This window comes from Equus caballus, chromosome 3 (genome assembly GCF_041296265.1).
Source record: "Equus caballus isolate H_3958 breed thoroughbred chromosome 3, TB-T2T, whole genome shotgun sequence".
In the NCBI taxonomy this organism is placed as follows: domain Eukaryota; kingdom Metazoa; phylum Chordata; class Mammalia; order Perissodactyla; family Equidae; genus Equus; species Equus caballus.
Window position 1 is genome coordinate 66,788,519 of NC_091686.1, and position 25,030 is coordinate 66,813,548.

The 25,030-nt window shown below is 44.6% G+C and overlaps 1 protein-coding gene across 1 annotated transcript in view; it reads right to left on the reverse strand.

Annotated features, from left to right (window-relative positions):
* The window catches only part of PARM1 (prostate androgen-regulated mucin-like protein 1), a 108,166-nt gene that overhangs the window by 14,409 nt on the left and 68,727 nt on the right, over positions 1–25,030 (reverse strand). The window contains exons 2-3 of the mRNA XM_005608709.4: positions 22,970–23,677; positions 669–747 (exon numbers count right to left, since the gene is read on the reverse strand). Of these exons, the coding sequence (XP_005608766.1) occupies positions 669–747; positions 22,970–23,677 (787 nt within the window). The remainder of the gene's footprint in view (positions 1–668; positions 748–22,969; positions 23,678–25,030) is intronic.

Below are 25,030 nucleotides of genomic sequence, written 5' to 3' on the forward strand. Positions count from 1 at the left end.
TTCACAGAGCAGTAGACAACAAAAGCGAGGGACTCCCAGAGTACTGCAACTTTCTATGTGGCTAAGGAAAGCAAAAACGCAGCTACCACCTGTGATCATCTTCACTTCATAAAATAAGAGATATTTGAGAACCAAAAATATAAGGACATAATCTCAGGGGAAAAATCCCAATTTATAGAAAATGCTACACTTTCCTTATATGTTCAAGATTTTGCCTTAGAACCAGTGAAAACCTTACAGACGGGATACACATCCACACACGGTTGTCCAGAACATCAGTGTTCAGGAAGCACTGAGCCCAGGCCTCTCCCTCATACCATAGATGAGACAATTTGAGGTTCAGGAGGCGACTGGGTTTCTCAGGGTGAGAAGGTGAGCTAAGGGCAGAGGGCCACGGCCTCGGTCTCCTGACTCTAGGTTCATTCGTGTGCCATTACATCATCATGCTGTATATTCCAGCTTATTTTTTTCTGCTTTGCCAATTTTCAGATACTGTACCATCTGTTCTTGTCCAGCGTGGAGTACGCTGGCCATTTTCTCTTCCCTGCCAATATTTCCGAGAGCTCAGATACTTATCAAGGAAAAAGCACTCGGCAAAACAGCTCTCAGCCTGGAGCCTGACAACATGGAATCCTGTTCTTCATAAAGAAGAGTAAGGTGCATCTCACCTGATCTTCAGATACGCTGCGACTCCAAACACCAACAGCACGACGGCAATGACGGTCACCGTGATGGCGGCGATGCTGCCTGTGAGGGAGGAAAGGCATAGGAAAGAAGATGAAGGAAAGGCATACATTTGAGATCATGATGCATAGAAGTCAGAGCTAGAACGAAACCCAGGATCTTAATACTGTTACCAAAATGCTTCTCATGCTAGGTGAGGTTGAGTAAATGGCCAACATTTAACACCTTTTGGCTGGCCTGGAATTCAGAGAACAGTCCACAGTAATAGTTGATTATCTTTTAAGAATGACACCAATCTGTTGCTGCTGCTGCTATTGTTTGCAGGGGTAGTGGATTTAAAATCTTCTGTTGTCCTGTTTTCTTCACTTATAGGCTCTGGCTCATCTTTCTACCACTTGTGAAATACTGGAAGACTTACAATGTTTTACCTGAGGGTCATGACAAAGTAATGTGGTTGGTTTTTTAATAAACCAGAACCACACAGCTACATCAGTAGTGTCTACTTCAAAAGGGTTATCTTGGTAGGAGATGAACTAATTTTAATGATGTCATTAAATCAAAGCGTTTTTTAAAACTCCTCTTTGGGAAGTGTGTCCAGTTTTCATCCTTGAAAGGTGAATTTGATTTTGTAGAGAACAATGTCAAGTTTGGTGTGAAAAATAAGGTCAAGTCTGGTAGCTAACTCTATTTTTCGTTTGTAGAAATAACCAGGTGCAATTATAAAGTAACAAGAATGTTTTATTGTGTAGTTTGAAATCTGGTTCCAAAAGCAACTATTAATGGGCAGTTAAAAAATACAACAACTGTTTGAGCACATAGCCTGGTAAGAATAACAATACTGCTTCCAAAGATTACTGCTTTGAAGCACAACACTCTTTTTGTGTGAGCTTTGGACTAATAATGTATATACTTCAGTTTTATTTCACCTTAGAAATACCAAGAATCAATTGGGCTCTTGTCCCATAACAGTTAAAGCTTGGGCACTGAAGCTGGTGTTAGGGTCTCCATTTACTCTTTCAGGCCACTGGGAAGTTATTTACTACTTCAGCAAATGAACGGGACTCTGAAACACATTAGAAAGAGCATCAGAAATCTGGAGTCTGAATATGTGGATTCAGGTGTGGTTCCACCATTATTAGCTGTGTGACCACGGGCTATTTACTTAACCCTGTCCACTTGTATACCTCTCACCTGCAGCAACAGAGGGAGAAGAGGCACTCTGCCCTCTCATACAACTTGAGGAGGATTAAATGAGATGCCGTGTGCACCAAGCTAAAGTCCTATTCAAAACGTACCATCCCGGACCAGTGCCCATTTCTTGTGTACCGGATCTCAAAGGTATGGCTCTGCCCCACATTTTTGGAGACTTATCATTTCTAGATTATTTTGCCATTTCTTTTATTTTTTTCCTTGTCTTACGAACGACTTTTGTCTGTTGTTCTTCTCATTAGCCCTTCCACCAAAGGAATTAGAGCAGAGCTAAGAAGCAAATCAGTCTACTTATTAACTCTAGTAACTCCCCAAAAGTTTTGGGTGAAAGAAGGCTGCATCAGACATACATGCTGCTGCTGGTTATGATTTCCAAAAGAGAAGCAAGGAGGTTCATTGCTACCATCAAGACAGAGACCAGAGCTTGCTCAGATACAGACCGACCATATAGCGCCATTTCAGAGCTTCCACACTTAAGGATACTCACATGCCCATCTCCTTGCTCCTGGAATGCTTTAGAGCCAGATTGAAATTATCAATTCATTTCTCTCCCTTTTTACTGCTGGAAAGACAGTAATGAGGATCAAGGCTGCCCCAGGGAGAGAAGCCCAAGGTGACCTGCCCTACATACTAACCTATATCATCCTCCTGGAAGCATAGCATGTCCTGACTTAATCTGATCTCATTCTTATCTGAAATTATAGGACCACCCAATAACCAGATCCTACCTGCACTGATACCATTTTAACGATTTTTTTCATGATCTTTCCTGTGTTTTGTAAAGAAATAACTCACATACCTATGCCTTATAAATTTAGCTCTAACCCTCAACACATTGCAGCTCTTCACTGCCCGTGGGTCCTGTCCCCATGCTACTCCATGCTATTCTCTGAATAAAAGAGCACTACTGCCAGACCTTGAGAGTCCAAGAAATCTTTCTTTTGACTCCTCGACTCAACGAGCCCTCATCAGATAGAATTATGGCACTGAATGCTCAAATGTGCAGACTGGATCAAGTAGAAAAAGTTCAAGGTCAGGTCCCCTTGTGGAAAACCTCCACTCCTACGTTGAAAGGCTGCACTTGGCTTCTTGGCCTCTAAACTGTGTTAAAAATTAGAACAATTCATAGTTCACGGAAGCCTCTTAACAGCTCTTTAAGAGCTTGTGAAATGAGGATTATTACTGCAAGATAAGGTGATGGGGGTATTTTGAGATTCAAAAGGATACAGCGATTGTAATTCGGAGCAACTTTAAAAACGGACCTTTTAATTTAACTTTCCCCTTTTAAAAAAATGGAAAAGGAGGAATATAGTGGATTTTGCTATAAGACTCTTCTTTCTTGTCCCAGGGATAGCTTAATATAGGAAATCCTAGGGTTGACCTTTCTCAAAGTTTCTTCCCTTAACTCTAAGCAGTTGGATTTCCTCTAACTCTGCGACTTATTGAATTTATTTATATACCACCTCTTTCTAAAGGTAAGTCAGGAGTTCCCCATCTCAAGTGCAGTTCTTTTTTGCAAACAGCAAGTGATAGTGTGACCAGATTTCCCTCTGTGGGACTGGTGACTGTCTAGCTCTGAGTGTAACCCCAGCTTCCAGATGCGGCTGTTTAAGGCCACACTTTCCTGTTCACAGAGGACAGCCTGTGAGACCAGAGCTGGAATTAGCAAGGGATTTTTCACCTGATGGGCCCTTGAGTGCAGCTGAGTGAAGGGGCCCTTCTGAGGGTTGGTACTGCCCAATCTGAGGCCAAAACATGTGAGGTCAATAGATTGTACTGAAATCTTTGGACCACCTTATTCACGATTCTGCCACCCACTGGCTCTTCTCAGAGGGTGGCAGCATGGGAGTCAGGGTCCTTTGAAACAAGATCTTTATCAGGGCCCATGCCCAGGAGGTCTTGTTTCCTGTGCCAGCTGCCACCTCTGCGGCAGCTGCTACCTTCAGAAGCAGCGGGGCACCTCACCCTGGGAAGTTCCACACCTCAGGGCATCACCGTTTGAGCATATGAGGGAGTTGCTGAGGCAACATTAGCACTTCAAATGGTAACTGAAAAGGCTGGATTTCCTCCTCGTGAAAACAAATGTCATTTCCCCCCGGGGTTCTGTGTAAGCTAGCCTGGAATTCCCCTTCTCCCCTGACTCTTCCTTTTTTCAAGGCGAGGCAAGGAGAAGGAAAATGAGGAAGGTGTGGCTGGGGCCGGGGAGGCTCTGCCCTATGAGGAAGGTGTGGACGCTCGGTAGGCAGTGCTCTGGGGGTGGGGGATGGGAAGGTGGCTCGCATTTCAGTTCCTCCTCCTTGGGATTTGCCAGTTACAGACTGAGTGTGACTCACAAGGCAAAGCCCTGGAGCCAGAAGAAATTAACAGAGAATTAGAGGAAACTTATCTGTATATTTTATAAGCCAATAAGCAAGAATATTCCACTGTGCTAGCACATTCCACTGTGTTCTGCCTGACTAGAGGGCTGCTGAAGATCCATGACCCAAAGCCTGCTTGAATTTTGGGCCTCTCTGAAGGCTGGGATTTCTGGGAGGCCCATTTCTCACCACTTTCCTAACAATCCTCAACAGAAAATAGGAACAGGCTGAAAAACAACCTATTCTACATTTGTAGGTGCTTACTTTGGACTGGAACTGTGCCAAGAGCTTTGCAGCTCTCATCTTGTTTAATTGTGTTTATGAAATGAGTAGAATTATTCCCATTTTATGGATGAGAAAGTTAAGGCTCAGAGAGGTTAAGCACTTGATTCAGGTTTTACAAACTGGTAAACGATTAAGCTAACATTTGAACCCAGGGCTGTTTCATTCCAGGGTTTGCATTTTTCATCACTACTACACAGGTTACTTCTCCTGGCCCTTTTCTCAGCTTGGCCAACTTCTACTCTTTCTTCCTGACAAGTAAATATCAACGCTTCTGAGAAGTCCTCCTGACACCCCAAAGCAAATTACAGTGGTGCTGTGTCTTCTCAGCTCTGTGTCTGCTTGTTCACACACTCTGTGCTGTCTTTATGAGCTTCCCCAGGCAGGTTCTGATCATATTCATCTTGTTTCTCTTCCCCCTTCTTCCCACACTCTTAGTTAGCACCAGATAGTCTCTAGCGCATAGTGGGTACTTAACTCATTGATTTATTTAATGTTGAAAGAATAAGTGTAATATTGGCACACACACACACAAAGGTAACTGGCAGTTTGGCAGTTTTTGAGCCCAATCATGTGCCAAGAAAGTTCCCAAGCAGCAGGCTCTCCGCCTGTCCATCTTGGAGTCCCTGCTGCAGGTCTTCCCTGAGGCTTCATTCCTCTGACTCTACAGCTGTGGTCCAACCACCGCAGCTGGCAAGTCCCCATGGAAGACCCAGCTGGAGGAGAGTTATTTAGGAATAAGTGTCTGAATGGATTCAGATAATCTCCTGGCAGCAGCCAGAGCAAACTCCCGGAGCCCATGCCCCTGGTCAGGCCTGGAGCACCACCTGAGGAAGGAGGTGCCCTGGAGGTCGCCACTTGCCCTGCCCTGACCGTGTTCTGTGTCCTGCACGGCCTGGAATAAACTGTGGCATCATTTTAAGGGCTCTCTCCCCCGACACCTACCTCTCACGCCACAGACATGCCCCCCATCCCCCCATCACACTCCTACCAGCCCTGCACAGACTCGGCATGTCTTCCACACTCAGAAGGGGCTCTGCTCCCGTCCAAACCACCGCCCCCTCACTTGACCTGGAGGCGCCCTCCTGTCTTCCTGGGTTTAGCAAGATTCCCAAACCTCAGATGTCCCTCTGGGGACTCTTCCCACTGGGGGACTTTCTTTTTTTCCTCACTTTAAACATGAAAGAAATGTTTCATCTGACCTCTTTGGCAGGATACTTGCCAATTGTATCCAAAATGAGACTATTAGCATGTGATGGGGATGAACTGGAACAGCCTCTGAAAGAAGGAGCTGCACTCGGCTCTTTAAAAATGTTCTTGCTCTGAGAGAGCCGGGGAAGACAGGCGATGGTGGGACGTTCTCAGGGGGCACAAAAACAAGGTGAGTGTCTTGCTCCTCTCCGTAGATGCCTCCTGAACTCCATTCTTCTTGGAAATTCAAGAGTCAGCTTATTTAGAACGCCTGTGTAAGTACTTTGACCAAGTTGCTGGGTAGGGGTGTGTGTGTGTGTCTGGTCTATTTTGAGAAGTCTTTAACAAACCTCTTGGCTGTTTTTCAATATTCTTGCTCTTTTCTTTCCTCCTCCTGGTCCAGAGAGCAGGTAAGAATGGAGGAAGAGAAGCAAGTGGCCACTTCAGAGTGTGTGGTGGCTCCTTCAGTCAAGGTCACCAAGAGGAAAAGAACATTTTGTCTAGAAGGAATTCTTTCTCTTTAAAAGCATTTGTCTGCGTATGTGCTGGAGGAGAGAAGTGGGTGACGGGGAGGACAGGGGCTTGAAGGTGAGACCTCTGTGTGTGCCTGAACCTCTCTCATCTTCACAGCGATAGTCTCACATCACAACTCCTTCCTCTAAACAATGATAACAGTAGTAAGAAACAACGACAACAATAAAAATACTAGCAACTGACACTTTCTTGTTACTGACTCTGTGCCGGGGGCTGTTCTATGAGTTTCAGTTCATGTAATCCTCACGAAAACTCTGTAAGGTAGGTAATCTTGTTGTCTCCATTTTACAGATGAGGAAACTGAGGCACAGATAAACTAAGGGCCCAGAGCCACACGGTTGGTAATTAGGAGAACTGGGACACGAGGGCAGGCTCCAGAGTCCGTGTTACCACCCACGAGGCTTTCCCGCTGCCCTGGGGTCTAGCATTAGATCTGAGTTTGCTTGTAGATAAAAGCTGCTGCTCTGGCACATGCTCTCTGCTTCTGTCGGCTGTCCAGGAATCAGGGCCTGGCTTGGGGCCGGGTGGTGGTTCGGGTCCACTTGTCGGTACTGGTGAAGGTGGGTCAAAGCTCAATCATTCAGATTAATTGGGAGGAGGACTAGTGAGAAGCAAACAGTCACAGAACAGTGACCCAAGGAGGTCCATGTCATTGGTATTTAGCATGTGTTTTGGTCCAAAATAACTGCGGAGAGAGCCGCCAAACGCTGTCCATTGCGGTGTGTTTAGTCAGTCAGGGTGGGTGGCAACTGCAACCTGCTTTGGGGAGTAGGTCTGTGTGTGTGTGCATGAACGTGTGTGTAGGTTGTGATGGGGGAGGGGAGTGAATAAGAACATCTCAGTCTTTGGATCCTATCACCTAGGTGGACCCTAATGTTACCATTATTGAAGGTCACTTTGACTTCTGGCCTTGAATGCTGCTTGGATGTCACTCCCATGTTTCCTCCCACTCTACCCTCTACCAGGGAAGTTAAGCTTATCTTCCTCTGGCCCCAAATCAATCCCACAAGCTTCTCCTGAATGAGCTCCGCAGGTTCCTCCTGAGCGAGGACAGTGCAGGGGGTAGAGAACAACAGGCGGAGCTTGGAGGTTTCACTACCCAGCTGTGGACAAGTGTCAGGCCCAGGAACCAGACAGGGGAGTGCAGGATGAGATGGACAGACAGGCAGGGGGGTGGGAAGTGGGTGGTACCAAACTCTGTATTCCTGCCTCTAACTGGGGGGGAGTTTTGTCTATAAAAGCTGAAGCCCTCTTGAGAAAAGGTGGGAATGAAGCTGTTCTTTGAAGGATGGGCAGACCTTGAACAGACAGCAATGCAGGTTTGGGTTAGGAACCAGCTAGACGGAGAACAGACACCTAACACTGCCAGGCTTGAAGGGTTAGCACTGAGTTGGGAGACAGAAGCACCTCAACTGGTGTCCTTATGTAAAAAATGGGATAATCCCTGTCCTCTCTACTTCCTAGGGCTGTTGGGAGGATCAAACGAAATGAAGTGCTTTGTAAATGAGCACAAATGAAGGGCACTGCTGAGCTGCTTGCACAGCCCAGCGCCTTCACTTTATGGATTAGGAGACTGCCATGCTGAGGGATTCACTGAGTGACTTACCCAAGGTCATATAATTTACAGAGGTGACAATACTAATGCAACAGTCTACATAAGAGAGTGTAGTGGAAATTAATAGGGACCATGAAGTGGTTGGGTACTCAGGACCAAATCATGGAGAATTCTGAGAGCAAGACACAGTGTTTGGGCTTGCCAGTGTGTCGAACGGGGACCATGGAAGGGTTTCGGGCAGAGGGAGGATTTGCAAGAGCGTTCTCCAGTCCAGTCTTCTGCAAATCATCCCCAATGACGTCTGCTCATAATGAGCACTCTTCTTCTAGATGTTTGCCCTTCTACTTTGTACGGCACAATTTAGTAAACTTATTCTAGTATATAATTAATACTGACGCACATGCATGGCTGTGGTGGTTATGCACAGGCATACAAGATACAGACATCTGAAATACACTGTTCTACGAATGGTTTCAGGCGAGCACGTTCTGGCTGCTCTCTAGACTGAAGGTCCCTAAAGCCAGGGATACCAAGTATACTTCTTCACTTGTCTAGGCACAAAGTAGGTAATTCATAAAATAACTGATTTCTTCTGAAAGTATAGTTTGTTTTTTTTCTTTTAAAAACTGAACTTTATGAGTAGTTATGATGCAAAAATAAAACTCCTTTATAAGGCATACAGTTTGCACACAAATATGCTACAGAAGTGTTTTTAATGAACACAACCCAAGTTCGTCTCCGGGAAGTAGTCCTTCTCGCTTCTGCCCCATCCCCCAAATCTTTAAGGCACTAAAGTACTGCGTAGTCATTTCTTTGCACAGAGTGGCAGAGGTAAACTTTATCAAAACTAGTCAAATAGTACCATAACCAGAACCTTTTACGTCATGCTCTATACTCTTATCTAAAAGCTCGTAGGTGGGCAGAACTGGTCAGTGGGCAGATCTGGGACTCAAACTTCGGGACAGGATCACCAATGTCTATATTTTTCCACTTCCTGTAATCAGAAGACCTGGCTTGCGGCCTGGCTTTTCTTTATCTTAAAGCCTTTTACCTACTTAGGTAGCATGTAGCTAAGAATGTCTACTAGAAATATTAATCTCTGTTGAGCTAATAAAAGATTTGCACTTCCCCGAGCCCAGTGCCGTTCCTCTCCCTGCATTTCTCTCTCCTGCAGGCCCACCCGCTGCACTTTAAGGATGCAGGGAGCACAGGCTGACAATGAACTCGACCCAGGGCACACGAGTTGGCACAGCCCCCGGTTACCATGGTTTTCAAGTTTCTTCACTTCTCTTACAATTACAATCTTTCCCAACACAAATGAGGCCTCTTTCCCACCAGGAATTTATTGTAACTACCTGTTTAGCTTGCCCGGTCCCAGCTCTCCTTTGACACCTGTAATTGGAACTAGACTGGTTTCTAAGAATAGCAAACGGTGTTCCTCATCCCCTTTTCCCACAGCATTAGGACAAGCCAATTACCATACCACAGCTTCGGCAGGTCAATGGCCGGCAGCGTTCCTCTCATTGAGTTGACCTAACGCTCCCTAGATCAGGAGGCTGCAGGCGATGAGAATTCCTCCTGAAACATGGGCGACCCCTCCACCTGGATGCTGTTAACAGAATCTCCTTAAAGTCTGCTGGGAATTCAGTCCCAGCATAAGAACAGTTCTCAGGGGACATCTGTAGTATTGTGCCAGAACAGTAATAAAAGCATTAAGAAAAACACTCCTGGTCATAAAAGTCATAGCAGCCATCCTTTACTGTGGTTCCCTGTGCCAAGCACGGATTCAGGCAGGGCTGGCTAGGCATCTTCATTTTGGAGTTTAGGCAATAGAGGCCCCAAGCAGTTAACAAAAACCTGCTCAACTGGTTAGTGGGCAGAAAAGGGATTTAACCTTCAAGGCTGGATTACCTGAACCTATGCTTTTCTACTTTCTGTGATCAGAAGACCTGGCATGGAGACTGGCTTTGTATACGCACGAGCTGAACAGCCTTGGGCAAGCCACTTTATGTCTCCCCACTCCACAGCCTCTTTTGTGTCCGTCTCTCTCCTTGTAAAACAGGGATTCATTCAATCTTTCACATAGCTGATGTTTATTGCTTACAATATGCTGAACACTGAGGAAACACTCCCTTCCTCTCAGAGTGCTTTTACAAATCGAATAGAGTACTGAAAATGCTCTGTCCATCATGAAGTGCGATACAAAGGTCTCACTCAGGCTCCGCGTGCCTCTTACCCATAAAAACTTTGGAGCCAGGAAGGAACTGTGAATCCAGAGGAGAGTGGAGCCAACCTGGGTATGAGAAATGACTTCGGATCTCAAGTTCAAGTTTCGCTTCCAGCGAGATCATGAGCAATGGAATGACGTAATTTTATTGTTGAAAGGAAACTCTAAGAAGGTTCATTGAATCTGACCACTTCATTTTACAGATTAAATGGAAGCTCATAGAAATTAAGAGGTTAGGTTGAGATCAGACTGCCTTAGTGTCAGAGCTTGGACTAAATACCTTTTGATTCCTGGTTTGCGTTCTTTTAAATTCTCTACCCTTTTGTCTCACCCCAAGTAAAAGCCTTAAAGCGTTGGTAGCTGAGGCAATAAATAAGGACAAGACCCCAGCCTCTACTTAGGGCAACGTTTCCAAAATTCATACATTCTCAGGTTTTTTGCCATGTCCACACCATCAATACTATTAGTTTCTTAACATGTGTCTTTAAATCAAGTCATAATTTTCTTCAGATACTTACCACATATAGCTTCATGCTAAACAATAATAGCTACGGAATCATGAATTCAATGTGCTATTTAATTCTTTTTTCAAATTCACATTAAAACAAAAATACAGTTTTTATTAGAATAAAGAAAGTTCATCATCTTGCATATGACCCATGTAGGGACTATACTTTTGGGAACACTGTTCCCAGGACACCAGATTCACGAAGAGCCTGGGGGGATGAGATGCTGGGATGAGGGTACATCGGCTGCCCTCAGAGCCCCTGGAAGAGGCTAGGAAGAATGGAGGGCAGAGAGTCCGGGCCAGCAGTGTCAGTGTCAACACCTGCTACTGCTCTAGGGCATGTGGCAGATTCATGAATACTACGTCTTGATGAGGGCCAAACCTGGAGGAAATGTGGCACAGGAGGGTCAACTGTCCTGACTCACCCACTCCCAGGAGTAGCACTGCAGAAATGAACAAGACTCCACTTGTAGGTCCCTGAGGCTAAGCCCTGACGTCTGTCCCTTCACATGCTCCATGGCAGTTTCTCCTCTTCTCATATCTCTCCTTTTAGGAGTGATTCGCAGTGTCTGGCATTATAAGCCCATCATAACTATTTAAAAATTACTTTATATAGTGAATATAATTCAGCCTAGGCTGCATTATAACTTCTACTGGGCTAAGAGAACCACACTTTGACATGGGTGGGCATGCAAGCTCTGAATCAGCCCTACCCCAGATCACCTGGGGGATGCAGGGGGCAGGGTTGGAGGGATTTCTGAAGAATAATTGAAAAAAAAAAAAAGAAGAAGAGAGAATCCTTCTTTTTGTGTTTGTTTGTCTTGGATAAGGAGCTCTCCTTTTCCTCTTGAAAATGCTGATCTATGACTGTGCGTGGGTCAGCTGTGTCATTTGTCATCTCATTCCTTGACCGGAGGACATAGGTATTTCTATTCAGGAGTCAAGTCAGAAAGAGGAAAACAAACCCCTAAATCTCTCTGCTATCTGAGTATTCTTAATGCAATTAGCATTGAAATTATAAAAATGAATTCCCTGGGTTTTTTTTTTTTTTCCAGTTTGGGACAACTAACTGCATGGCAGGGCAGAAGGAGGTATGTGTAGGCTGAGAAGTCGGCCTTTGGAGCTTCTGACTTTCAACATGAAAGGTCAGGTTGAGGATCTCAAGTTCAAAGTCATCACTTTGTGACTGACACATAGAGGGGAGAATGATGTACTGTGGGAAGCATGACACTGTCTTGCTCAAGAGCCACCATTTATCTCCATGAAGACTGAAAGAGGTTTTTGGTTGTTGTTGTTACTTCCTCCTTTATCTCTTTAATATTCTAATGATGAAAATGAGGCATGACCATGGAAAAAACAATATGGGAGGGCTGGGGGTGGGGAATAAACCAGAAAAGTTGGCATATGCTCCTTTTGAGATTCATCCAGCCTGCAGGTGAAGGCTCTGCTTTCTTTGGGGTCCATCAGCCTTAGCATGTAAGATCTTAGTATTTTCTTCATTCAGAGGACATAAGCAAGAAGGAAGGGAGGAACTTCTCAGAGCTTGAGACAGAGTCCTACCTCTATTTGCCAAGTAGTGTTCAAGTTTATCATTTGTATCATGGGATGGGGGGAGGAGCAGAGAGTCACAGTTTCAGGTCACGTGTCCCAACACCTTGGCCAAGAACAGTGACATCAGTATAATTCCTGCAGCCCAAGGACTCAGAGGTCTCCAGGGAACCATTAATGTAGCCTTGCCTCCGTGTAATTAATCAAGGCCAGGTAGGAGCCTGCCTTTGGATACTGTATTTTACCAAGTTTTAATTTATCCCAGACTCAGGATCCTAAGGTTTTAGAGGTAAAAACTTGAGAAAGAAAATAATTTCCAAACTTTGATGCCAGTTAAGGGAAAAGGGTAACCTCTAGCTCTTCACTGTCCCCCCTTAGGGGTAAGTGGGGCCGAGGCAAAAATCCCATAGCTCAGCTTTTGCATCCTCCCCATCCCAAGATTTCTTTTCTCCCAGCTAGAAAGCTCCAGATATTTGCACTCTTTAACCCCTTCCATCAGATTGCCCAAGTTTCATGAAAGGGTTACTATTTCAAATGTGAACACTTATTTGTCTCTTTCACACATTTTTGATTATCCTTTTCTGTACTGTGTTATAGGCAGTTTCTTAAATGGATAATTATTACCTAATATTTAAAGTAATAATCCTTTTGGGAGTCTTAAAGTATCTTACAAAACATTCTATTTTTACAAGTTAAGAAAATCAAAGTCCAAAAAAAAAAAAAGGAAAATCAAAGTCTGGAAGAGTCACGCTCTTGTTGGTATTCACATTGAGAGTTAGGTACCCAATCATCATAATAATAAGAGCTAACATTTATTTAGTGCTAACTATGTAAGAGACACTTTATAGCGCAGTACTTTTATTATCCTCATTTCATAGATGAATAAATTTGCCCGTGTCTCCCATTTAGCAAATGACATTGGTGAGATTTGAACCAGGAAGTCTGATGCCAAAGTCTGTACTCTTAGTAAGCTTCTTGCCTTTCTGGAGTCTGGCTTTGAAATGATCCCATAATTTCTCCAAACAGAAATATAGCAAAGTATTTTTGATGGCCCATTTCCATGGACTTATTGAGATATTATGATTTTAACCTAAGCTCACCTTCATTTCTAAGCCTGTGGTCCACACCTGAAGGCTGTTAGTCTGATGATAAAAGCAAAATACTGTTAAATAAAATGTTACTTCTTATTGGCCAGTATTTTTCTTTCCTAGGACCTGAGAAACAAGGCATGCTGAGGACAATATCAATTTAGCATCCATTACGTGTTCTCCTAATACAGTATTCCTGACTCAACATTCTACTGTGGGAGTTTTAGATCCTTCTCTGATAAAGATAATGGATTGGCACTGATCCATTCTCACTTTCCTGTTGTTCTTTTGTAACTAAAAAGACATGCTCTTCTGAGTCAGAAGATTCTGTTAAGCGTTCAGTCTGGGTATGGAATCAGGCATACTCCACTTTTCCCAATGAGCCAACAAGCCACAGATTCATTAATGATATCAGCTGTGATTATAAGTGAACTCCCACTTTCTCAGTAAGCATTTCTAAAGTCACTTTAGTTATAAGTGACTGGTGAAAGTATATGAAACAGAAAGAAAAGAAACTATTCCATGGAGACAGAAACTCACCAAATGTCATGAAAGGTGATGTTGAGACAATTAAAATATGTTCTATTTATGTTCTAAATATGCTGCATAGAGTTGTATTCTACTAGATAACAACATAAATGGTAACAAGTTGATTTTATTACCTCGACATATATTTTTCAAAGGATATTTTGGAAATATTTCAAAACTAGATTAAGATTTAGGTAGTAAAAATAAACCAAAGGAGAAATAAAAGTAGTAGATATAAGATTGCAGAATAATTTTTACCCAAAATAAACTCTGACAGTTGGAGCTCCTTATGGGAGTTTACTTGGCTTTAGCAAAAATTGAGGGTTAGCCTAAGTTTAAAGCATTGGGCACAAAAGAAAAAATATGAGTGAGGGTTTATAACAATCCCAAACCTTGTCAGCCCTGAAGTCCGTGGGAACCAAAGATAGGATTAGGCATGATGGGAAAAGAGAGGTGTAGTGGTGGGAATGGGGGTGGGCAGAAACTCACAGCGGCAAAAGAGAGCCCTTGAGGTGGCCTGTAATGACGTATTAGAGAGGTATCTTTGTGTGCACAGGTGTTATGGACTGAATGTTTGTGTCCCCTCCAAATTCATATGTTGAAATCCTAACCCCTCAATGTGACAGCATTAAGAGGTGGGGCCTGGGCCAGGCCTGGCGGCCTAGTGGTTAAGTTTGCCCCACTCTACTTTGGCAGCTGGGGTTCAGTTCCTGGGTGTGGACCTGCACCTCTTGTCTGTCAATGGCCATGCTGTGGTGGTGGCTCACATACAAAAAAAAAAAAAAGGAGACGGGGACTTAGGAAGGTGATTAGGTCACGAGAGTGGAATCCTGGTGCATGAGATTTGTGCCCTTATAAAAGAGATTCCAGTGAGCTCCCTCGTCCCTTCTGCCATGTGAGGACACAATGAGAAGACAACTGTCTATGAGCGAGGAAGCCAGCTCTCATCAGACACAGGATCTGCCAGTGCCCTGACTTTGGACTTCCCAGCCTCCAGAACTGTGAGAAATAAATGTTTGTTGTTTAAGCCACCCAGCCTATTTTTTTTTTTTTTTTAAGGAAGATTAGCCCTGAGCTAACATCGGCCACCAATCAGCCTCTTTTTGCTGAGAAAGACTGGCCCTAAGCTAACATCCGTGCCCATCTTCCTCTATTTTATATGGGATGCCTGCCACAGCATGGCTTGACAAGTGGTACGTAGGTCTGCACCCAGGATCTGAACCGACGAACCCTAGGCTGCTGAAGTGGAATGTGTGAACTTAACTGCTGTGCCACTGGGCTGGCCCCCTAGTCTATGGTATTTTCATTATAGCAACCTGAACAGATTAAGACAACAGGTGAAGGTGTTTAATTTTTCTTCATTCTCAATTCAAAGGTCAGGATTTCTGAAGCTAACAAAATGTGAGAACTTATGGTCTAAAGCTTGATATTTAGTCATTAAAAGTCATTCATTTACTCATTCATCAAACATTTATTCAGCACCTTTGCTGAGCCAGGCACTGTTAGGTGCTGGGAATGTATTTGTGAGCCCAAACAGACAAGGCCCCAACCTCATGTACCTGAAAAAGCAATGCAAGCAATAAACCAAGAGCCACACTAGTATGTGTATAATCACACGCTGTGAAGAAGAGATAGACCTGAATTGTGACAGTTGGTAACTGAGAGACAGGAGCTGGACTGGGGGCCTCGGGAAAGACTTCCTGAACAGGTGATACTTGAACTGAGACCTGAGGAATGAGTTGGAATTAACTGGTCGAAGTGATGTGTTGTGGGTTCCAGGTAGAAGCGTCCGAATGAGGAAAGGCCCTGTGTCAAGAGGGAGACCAGTGGGTTCATGGAACTGAGAGCTGCGTGCGAGGTGCAGAGGGTGAGGTGTAGCAGGGTGTGATGAAGCAGAGATGGCAGGCAGAGACCAGATCCTGCATGGCTCTATGGGCTTGAGGATTTCATCACAAGAGCAGCAGGATGCCCCAGAGGGGCTGGGATGCTGGTGGCAGTGAGGCTATGTGTGACCTGATCAGATTTGTGCTCAATCATCACTCTGGTTGCTGTGGGGGAACCCCAAGGTGGGGAGACAGGCAGGGGAAGACATGACGGGACCAGTCAGGAGGCTATCACAGTGGCATTACGGCAGCTTTGACTTGAGAGTGAAAGTGGAGAGAAGCAGAAGAAATGGGAGCTGCTAAGAGTTCAGAATCAACAGTTGTCAGTGATGGAGAGGACCCTGGGAGTGAGGGAGGGAGAAGTGAAAAGATGCAAGCATCATTCACTGTAAGAGGCCAGGCCTGGGCACGTGCAATAATATAATACTCGTAAAACTGAGCCTAAGATACAATACTTTTAGGATTATTGCTTCCTGATACATTCTGGGCATTCCAAAAGAATCTGATCAGTAGATGTCCAACATTCTTTTACATGGCCTCCTTACCTATATTTTTAAAATTAAACCATTTTCCCCTTTAATATATTTTTAATATGTCATCTCAGTATGATGGTCATAAACTTACTACAATAGGCATTCTTTACGCCTAAAATTTCTCTATGTATACTTTCAAAGTCTGTTGGTTGTCATACTGTGGTGGCTGTGTGTTGCTGTGATGCTGAAAGCTATGCTGCCGAGATTTCAAATACCAGCAGGGTCACCCTTGGTGGACAGATTTCAGCAGAGCTTCCATACTAAGACACACTAGGAAGAAGGACCTGGCCACCCACTTCCGAAAATATTGGCCATGAAAACCCTTTAGATAGCAGCAGAGCACCATCTGATGTAGTGCTGGAAGGGGAGAGGATGGTGCAAAAAGACCGGGCAGGGTTCTGCTCTGCTGTCCACAGTGTTGTGAGGAGTCGGAATCAACTCAATGGCACTAATGCAACAAAAATACTTTTAAAATTATTCTTCCACCTTTTCTAGGAGTTGTCTTTTTTCATTCATCCTAAGAGTTAATCGGGAATAAGGAGACGTGTGGAGAAGAAAGTCCCTTGCAGGTGTAGACACAGAGATGTCTGGATGTCTGTCCCTGCTTAGTGCCCTTCATTTAAAGGAATTTATTAGCACAGTTCATACTGAATGAATATTGGGGTTCAGACTAGGAATTTAAAGTTCAAAGGCCTTCGCCAATTTTCATAATTGTGTGTCCTTCTCTCTGTAATGGAAAGTATAGGATACATAAGGCCAGTGGACACTTAGAATTTACAGACAAAGAGAATGTCCACTTTGCAACCAGCAGGGTGACTATACTTTTAAAGCTTGCACACACAACAACTGATGACGTTTTGAGTGTCACTTGGTGCCCAATGTCAGTTAACCCCTCAAGCATTTGCTGGGCAGTGAATTGTGCACAGTACCATTCAGTTTAGTTCAGGGAGTCAAGAACATTCTGTAGTCATAGTTTCCACCCTTGAAGAGCTCTGATTTAATAACACAAGGCAACTCAAATTTAACATATCACCTTTCTCTTTCTTTCTTTAAAAGCAAAACAAAAATTGAAAAATGAAAATCAAAACTCGTGTCTCCTGCACAGCTGCTTTCAGATGGCCGCTACTACCACCTGCTTCTCCTCCCACCAGGCAGCCCCACCCCCGAGACCCAGCCGGCAGCACGTGGCATCTGACTACACCTCATGTAGCTCATTTCCACAGTAGTTTTGTGGCCATCGGTCCTCCCCCAACTTTTCATTTCTACTAAATCAGGTAGGATGAGTGTAGTGGAAGGACCACTTGACTTAGGATCAGTCAGGAGAACTGAATTTGAATCCCGGCCTGTTCACTCAAGTAAGAACTTGAGTAAGTCACTTAATCTCTCTGGGCCCGATGTCACCTGTAGAACAGATACCATTGAGCTCACCTCACTGGACTGTTCTGAGGATTAGATGAGGGGCCACCTGTGTCACTTGCTAGCCCAATTCTTGGAATATATATATTCTCAGTAGTCTTCATATGAGTATGAATCTCATTTTTTCTGCATAGGAGAATTGTAACAAACAATTTTCATGGTATGATAGCCAAAAGAATCTGAAAGATTGTCTCTCTTGTATTCAGTTTATAGCAAAGCGTCCTTCAAGTCAGAGTAGTTAAGTGACATGATCTCTGAGTGACAATGGCAAACCAGCAACCAGGTATAAACTGGTCTACATGTTTCCAGTCCTGAATTCCCTGCAATTTCCTGCCAGTTGAGCACTCTTAAAATATAATTCTCAGCATTTTTCTCCCCCGATCAAAAGCCTTCAGTGACTATCAATTGCCTGTCAGATGAAGCAAATCATCTCATCCTGCTACTCAGGGTCCTCTAACACTTGTCCTGAAATCTTCCTTCCTGCTTCTTCTGCAGTGGCCCCCTCCACGTATCCTAGGATCCACCAAACCAGGCTACTTGCCATGATGTGTACATGCTACAGTGCAAACTCCATGAGAGAGGGGACTGTCTTATTCACGGCTAAATCCCTAGTGCCCAGCCAGATGACTGACTCATAGGAAAAGCTCAATAAGAGTTTCTTGAAGATGGTGGGCACTATGATAAATATAATAATAACAATAATAATAGTATTCACAATAGTGAAATAGTAATAATAATAATGATAATGAAAGCAGTAAATAATAGTAAAATAACAATCATAGGTATCAATTGAGCCATAGCTCAATAGCCACTAGGATGTAAATTTATCATCTCAACTAAACCTTACAATCCCATCATGTGGATACTCTCCTTATCCCATCTTACTGATGAGAAGACCAAGGCTCAGAGATTAAATAGCTTCCCTGTTATTAGCTGACTGACTCTTTCATTCATTTATTCAACAAATGTTATTAAGGGTCTACCATGTGTCGGGTTCTGTTCTAGGGGATGCAGATGTAACCTACATCTTCCTCTTTGTGGACAAGTCCTTGCTTTCATGGAGCTGACAGTCTAGTGGCAGAAAACAGACACTCACTCACCAAATAAACGAGATAAAGTCAGAACGTGGTAAATGATCAAAAGGAAAACAAAGCAACGTAAAGGAATCAGCCGTGATGGGCTTAGTATTTCAGACAGGGGTATGAGTAAAGGCTCCTAAGGAGATGACAGCAAAACAAAGTCTTGGTTGATGAAAAGGAGCAAGACATTAAAGCCCTGGCGAGAAAATATTTCAGGCAGATGGAACAGTAAGAGCAAAGGCCCTGAGGCAAGTGTCCTCAGTATGTTCAAGAAACAACAAGAGAGCAGTGTGTTTGCAGGTGAAAGTGGAGGAAGGTGAGAGCAGAGAGGGAGGGCGGGTTCAGATCATGCTGAGCGTGGTAGGCATGACACAGACTTCGGCTTTTGCTCTGATTCAGAAGGAAAGCAGTTGGAGTGTTAGAGCTGAGAAGCGACAGGATCTGTCCCAGGTTTGAAAAGGATCTCTCTGGCAAGGCTCTAGTGAGATCACTCACAGGAATATTAAAGTCATACACTGAGAGATGACAGGGCTGAGAGGAGATTGGTCTCTGATGGACTGGATGTGGAGTAGTGAGAAAGAAAGGAGTCTAGGATTAGTCCAAGGTTTGTGGCCTGAGGAATCAAAAGAAGAGAGGGAATGACTGTGGAGGAGCAGGCTGAGGGTTGAGGAAATCAGGAATTCATCTCATACATGCTAAGTGTGAGATGCTGGTGAGCCACCTACATGGAGATGATGAGTTAGTTGACAGCTGGCTATACATGTCTTTAGTTGAATGAAACAACACGGGGACAGAATTTTATATCTCAGAGTTACCAGCATATGGATGGCATTTTAAGTCCTGAGACGGGATGAGATCATCTCAGAAGTGAGTGTGGAGAGAAGAGGAGAGCGTGAGAGAGGAGGGCAGTGTTGGTGCAGGGCTGCTCCAGTGAGGAAGGTGAGGGGTGAAGTTAGGCAGCTGAGACTCAGAAGGAGCGTTCAGCCAGGCAGGGGAAGAACAAGACAGATACGTTCTGGAGGTCAAGTGGAGACAGTGCTTTAAAGATGAGGACAGTGACCGTCTGTGTCAAATGCTGCCAATAGGTTGGGTCAAGCCAGGCCTAACAATTAACCCCTACACGTGGTACTGTGGAGGGCACTGGATACCTCGACAAGAGCGATTTCTGTGTTTGCAGCTGCTGGGTGGACTCTGAACCCAGGCAAGTGCAGCATTAACTACTTTGCCACTGGTTCCCAACCTTTGCATGCAAGTGGCTGAATCTTCCTTGCCCTGTCTCTCCTTAGGCTCAAATTTCCCTGCATCTCCTACAACTCAGCTCATGTGCTCCATCACCGTGGAACCTTCCCTAATTCCTCTAGTTACATTTAACTGCCATGGCATTTGCCTTGTTTTAGAATTATTCACTGGTGACTATGTATAGATTTGTTGAATGAATGAATCCTTGGATTAGTAGAAATATGCTATGTGAACTCACACAGAATAAGACAAAATGCCAAATAAAAGCGTGGTATTATTACTGCCACTATTAAGGCAGCACAAGAATTTCTAAATGAGAACATCACCAAATAGTAATCTGGGAGCACAGTGTCCCAGGCTGCTGCTTGGTCTGCTGGGCTGAGCAAGGAGCAGGGCAGCAATGCTGGCGCTCAGAGAAGACTTGACTGCAGGTTCAAGGATTTGGGCTCTGGGTCCAGCTCTGCCACTGGGCGGTGTGACCTTGGGTGAGGCACCCCAAACTTCTGGGATGTAATTTCTTCACTTTGAAATGAACAGATTGTTATCACATCCGCTCAAAGATCCTTCCACCTATGTCGGTTCATTGTCAAATTAGAAACTAACGAGTGGTACTGAGAGCTGCTTGTGTCAGTTCTCTCTGCTTAAACTACAAAATCTCAAAGAACAGCTCTTAGACTTCTTACACCTCTTTGCATCATGCACAGGGGCTTGGTAGATGCACAATAAATATTTTCTGATTTAAGAGATCATAAGGGATAAATCTTCTTTGGCCTATGAGATGTGCACTGGCCTGTGCTCAGTGATCGCCCTTTACCCTGCCACATCTCTCTCTTCTTGAGTCGTTCAATCATTCCTTCATTCATTTACTCTGGAGTTGCTACTGGGTGCAATACTGCCTAGAACTATAAAGCTTCAGGATCCAGCTTTGTCACTAATTTTGCGTCTCTTGACACACGGTCTAAAACAGAAGCCAGAACATTGGAACAGGACTGTCTTGGATAATCTAGCCCATGAAACTAGAGTACTTGTAGAAAGCAGTAAATTGCATCAGATTACAAAGATTTTCGCATGCCAAGCTCAGCATTTGTGCTCAGGAAAATTAATCCACCATGTCTAGGGTATCTTGGAGGGGGCAGAGAGTGGAAAAAGGGAGATCAGTTAGAAAACTAAAGGAGCAGTGCCATGTTGTTGGTGGTAAGGGCCTGAACTAGGAAACAAAGAAGCTATGGGGGTCACTGCCTGCAAGCCTGAACTTTGATGGCACCTTTGTTAGGGACCGTCTTTAAGACACTGAGTTAAGTCAACACCCACTCTTCTCCAGGTACCTAGTCTATGCTAGAGATGTTCCCTGCATTTGGGAGCACAGAAAGTACCAGGCAGAAAGTGGGGGCCTGGGGGTTGGAGTAGAGACAGACAGAAAGTACACATTTAAATGCAGTGTGATAAGTGCTGGCCGGAGGTATAACCAGGGTGCTAATGGGGATGGGGGCTGCACAGAGGAATCAGCATTTGAAGTAGGTGTGCCATATTTTTCCCTTTTGCTTCTCCAGATCCATTTTCCATCCTTCTCCACTTTGCTCTCTGACCTGCCCTCCAGGATGCTGACTTGTATGGATCACATTAATGGGTTTCCCTGTCCTTGGCTTCTGGCTGCACATCTGAGGGAAGGGGGTGAGCGAGGACAGATATGGATTCCCTTCTTCCAGGAGGTTAGCCTTAGGTTAGCTGTGCCCCTCAACCAAGAGTCACTATTCGTCTCGAAGTGGTGCAGTCCACAAGACTCTCTCCTTCTGGGTTCTGGTCACTGTTCTCTCCTCCTAGACCTGACTCATAACAGCTCTGCTATTATGATCCCCTGTGGTTCCCCTCTACCCCAGCCATACACTTTGTAATTCATTCCTTTGTCCCAGTTTGATTGTTTCCCTCTTTCTTGTTGGGACTCTCACTGATCTACTGGGCCTTTGCAATAAGAATGTGCAATTCTTTGGGACTTTATCCCCTTGTAAACTGTGAGTTCTTCCGTGAGGAATCATGGCTTGTGAATCTTAGCTCTCTCTCTCCCCACCTCCACTGTCTAACAGAGTTTCCATTCATGGTAGTTGTTTATTAATTGTTTGTTAAAAGGTGTTAATTTCTCCTCAGTCATAACCATTCCTTTGACCCCAGCTGGTCACGCATGGCTTTGTCTGGAATATTCCCCTCTCAGTCCACAGCCCTGGGAAGGGGCCATAGTTCCATTTTCTCCCTTCACCTTCTGGCTCTTCCCACCTCACTGCTTCTCAATCAAGAGGCCAAATGCTCCCACTAAGGCCTTTTCCTGCCCAATACCCTCAAGTCCTCAGGCTTCAGGTCAATGTTAGATGCATGTGACCTCAGAGAAGACCCTAAATCTCTCTCCACCATAATTTCCAAGATTGCAGGACTGAGATAAAAACAACACTAACTTCAGAGGATTGCTGGGAGAATAAAAACAAATGTGACGTCCTGTAAAATTTACTGTCTTTCCCATGAAATGTATCAGTGACTATAAGAATAGGCAAGTTCTCTACACCCCCGAGCCTACATGAGGTTCCATGAGGTAAACACTTTATTTCTACACTGAGCAGGATAATAATAACACGACATTTCCTGAACACTTACTTCCTGCCAGGAACTGTTCCAAGCACTCTATAAATCATCTCATTTAATCTCCACAAGATCTGTGTACGATAGAGCCTCTTTTGTCCCCATTTTATAGGTGAGGTAAAAAAATGGGAACAAAGAGATGAAGTAACTTGCCCAACGTCAGGAGTCAGAATTGAAACCTGGGAAGCTTGACCAAAAGCTACGCTGTTAATCCCTTTGCTTATATGGTCTCATTCGTTTACATTCCCTGTGACATATGTGAAGACAAATCATAAAGACTGGCCACAGTTAATGACATAGTATGTGAAAATTGCCAAGTGACTAAAAATAAAGTTTACATTCTGGTGGAAATTCTCGTGAATTATAATTCAGCTCAGGTGTTGCACTCCAAAATTCAAACTTACTCAATTGATTTGGTAACTGAACTGCATTCTTAACAGCTCAGTGTAGTCAAGAACCCTAACATTCTAGACCGAGACTCACCTGAACTCAGTGCATGCTCCACTTCCTGCATGATCACCACGGAGGAGGTGGTGGTCTCCATGTCTAGGAGCACACAGGTCACTATGGCTGGCACAGTTGTTTGGGGTGTTGTCTCTGTGGGCACTAGCTCAGCTGTGGCATGTGAAGTGGGTGTGTGGCTAGAGCTGTGCTCCTCCACTGGGGACTCTGGTGTGGTTGGGCCTCCTGTGGGCTTCGTGCTGGTCTCAGTGGAGCTGTAGTTGGTGCTGATGGAGGCAGAAGGAACCTCTGGTGGTGGTGAGGTTGACAAGGGTGAGGGTGAGGGTGATGAGGCTGGAGCCTGAGGGGAGGTGCGTACGGGAGACTCAGTGGTGGACTGAGACCCTGTAGCTGGCACGCTCACTTCAGGGGTGCCCGAAGTGTCTTCGGTGGGCGTGGGTGTTAAGTGGACCCCACCACTTGTTGGTGAGGGGTCTGGGTTTGTGCCTTCCCAATTCGAGGTTGGGTTGGTGGTTTCCTCTTCTCTGGGCTCTATGGAAGCGTTCTTGGGGAGTGGAGCTGTCTGGACTGATGCTGTAACTGGGGGCACCGAGTTGCTGGACGTGCCACTGGTAGGGGAGGCAGGAGGGCTTTCTGGAGAGCTGATCCAGACGGCTGTCGGTGGGGTAATCTCCTCTGGCAGAGAAACAGGCAGGCGAGCTGGTGTAGGCATACTCTGGACCCTCAGTCCTGTGGAAAAGCCAGTACAAAAGTGGTTAATGTACGGGAACCTGAGAGGCAAGGCTGTGTCATGTATTTCCACAGGTCTTTCTCATTTTGCATCATGCCTCTACAATTGTGAAGGTGACTTTTTAAATATTTTCTTCTCACTAATTGCCCTCTCCTCCCTTTGTAACTATCAGTAGGAACCAGCCTGAAGGCTCAGCAGGAGCAAATAGTGGGTCAGTCAACACAAGTACAGCCAATACATGGATTGAACTATCTTGTCATCTGCTTGCTTAAAACCACGCCCTTAAAAAGTGAGACCCTCTGGGAACTGACTTTATGGGAATTTGTCTGGACTGTTGAGGGGCCTGCTTCACAATGCTGAGGAGATACCCAGGGTATGTGTTGGGGGAGGGGAAGGCATGGCTGGTGAGTGTGTGTGGTGACTGGCAGGAGAGGAGGCAGCCTCTGCAGAGGTCCCTCAGTCCTGCCTCACTCCTGCCATTGCAAAGCTAGAACAGCTCACTGATTGGCTGTTCCCCATCAGAGGAGCTCACTGATTGGCTGTTTCCTAACACAGGTGCTCACTGATTGGTTGTCCCCTGCCCCAGAATTATGCACAGGGATGTGAGGGCTATGGGCTCGCCTTTATGGGATGAATAAACGTGTGATCACATTCCCTGTGGAGCAGGAAAGGAGGAAGGTCCCAGAATAAAAGCTGAGCGCAGGAAGAAATTTGAGGTTTGAACATATTTTCTGAGACTAGCACCTAGTTATCCCAAATTCTAGCCTGGGGACTTTACAATCATTTTGCCACATAGTCTCTTTTATATTTTATAAAATTTAGTTAGTTTCCTTCCTTTCTCCCTCCGTTTATTCATTTAGTTTAATTAATTAATTAATTAATTAATTATTCAAGTATTTAATAAATGGCTTCTACATGCTAGCCCTCCGCTAGACATCGACTTTATGATTTCACTTTTTTTGTAACACATCTCTTGATTACCTCCTCATGCCCCTGACCACTCTCCAACTAGCTTTCCCCTAGTCAATTCCATCTCAGAGGATGGCAACCCCTTTCACTCAGTTATTCAGTTAAAAACTGAGACGCCATCGTTGATGCGTCTCTTTCCCTCACACCTCACATCAAATCCTTCAGCCAATCATGATGATTCTACCTTGACAATATATCCCAAACCAATCACTTTTCACCTCCTCCTCTATTATCTCAACTTCAATGGGCCACCAGTCACTCACCAAGACAACTGCCAGTGCCTCTTAATTGATCTTCTAGTTTCCAGGTTAACCCCTTTCTGTCTGCTTTTTACATAGCAGCCAGTATGATCTTCTCAAGTAGTAAATCAGATCATGTTCTTC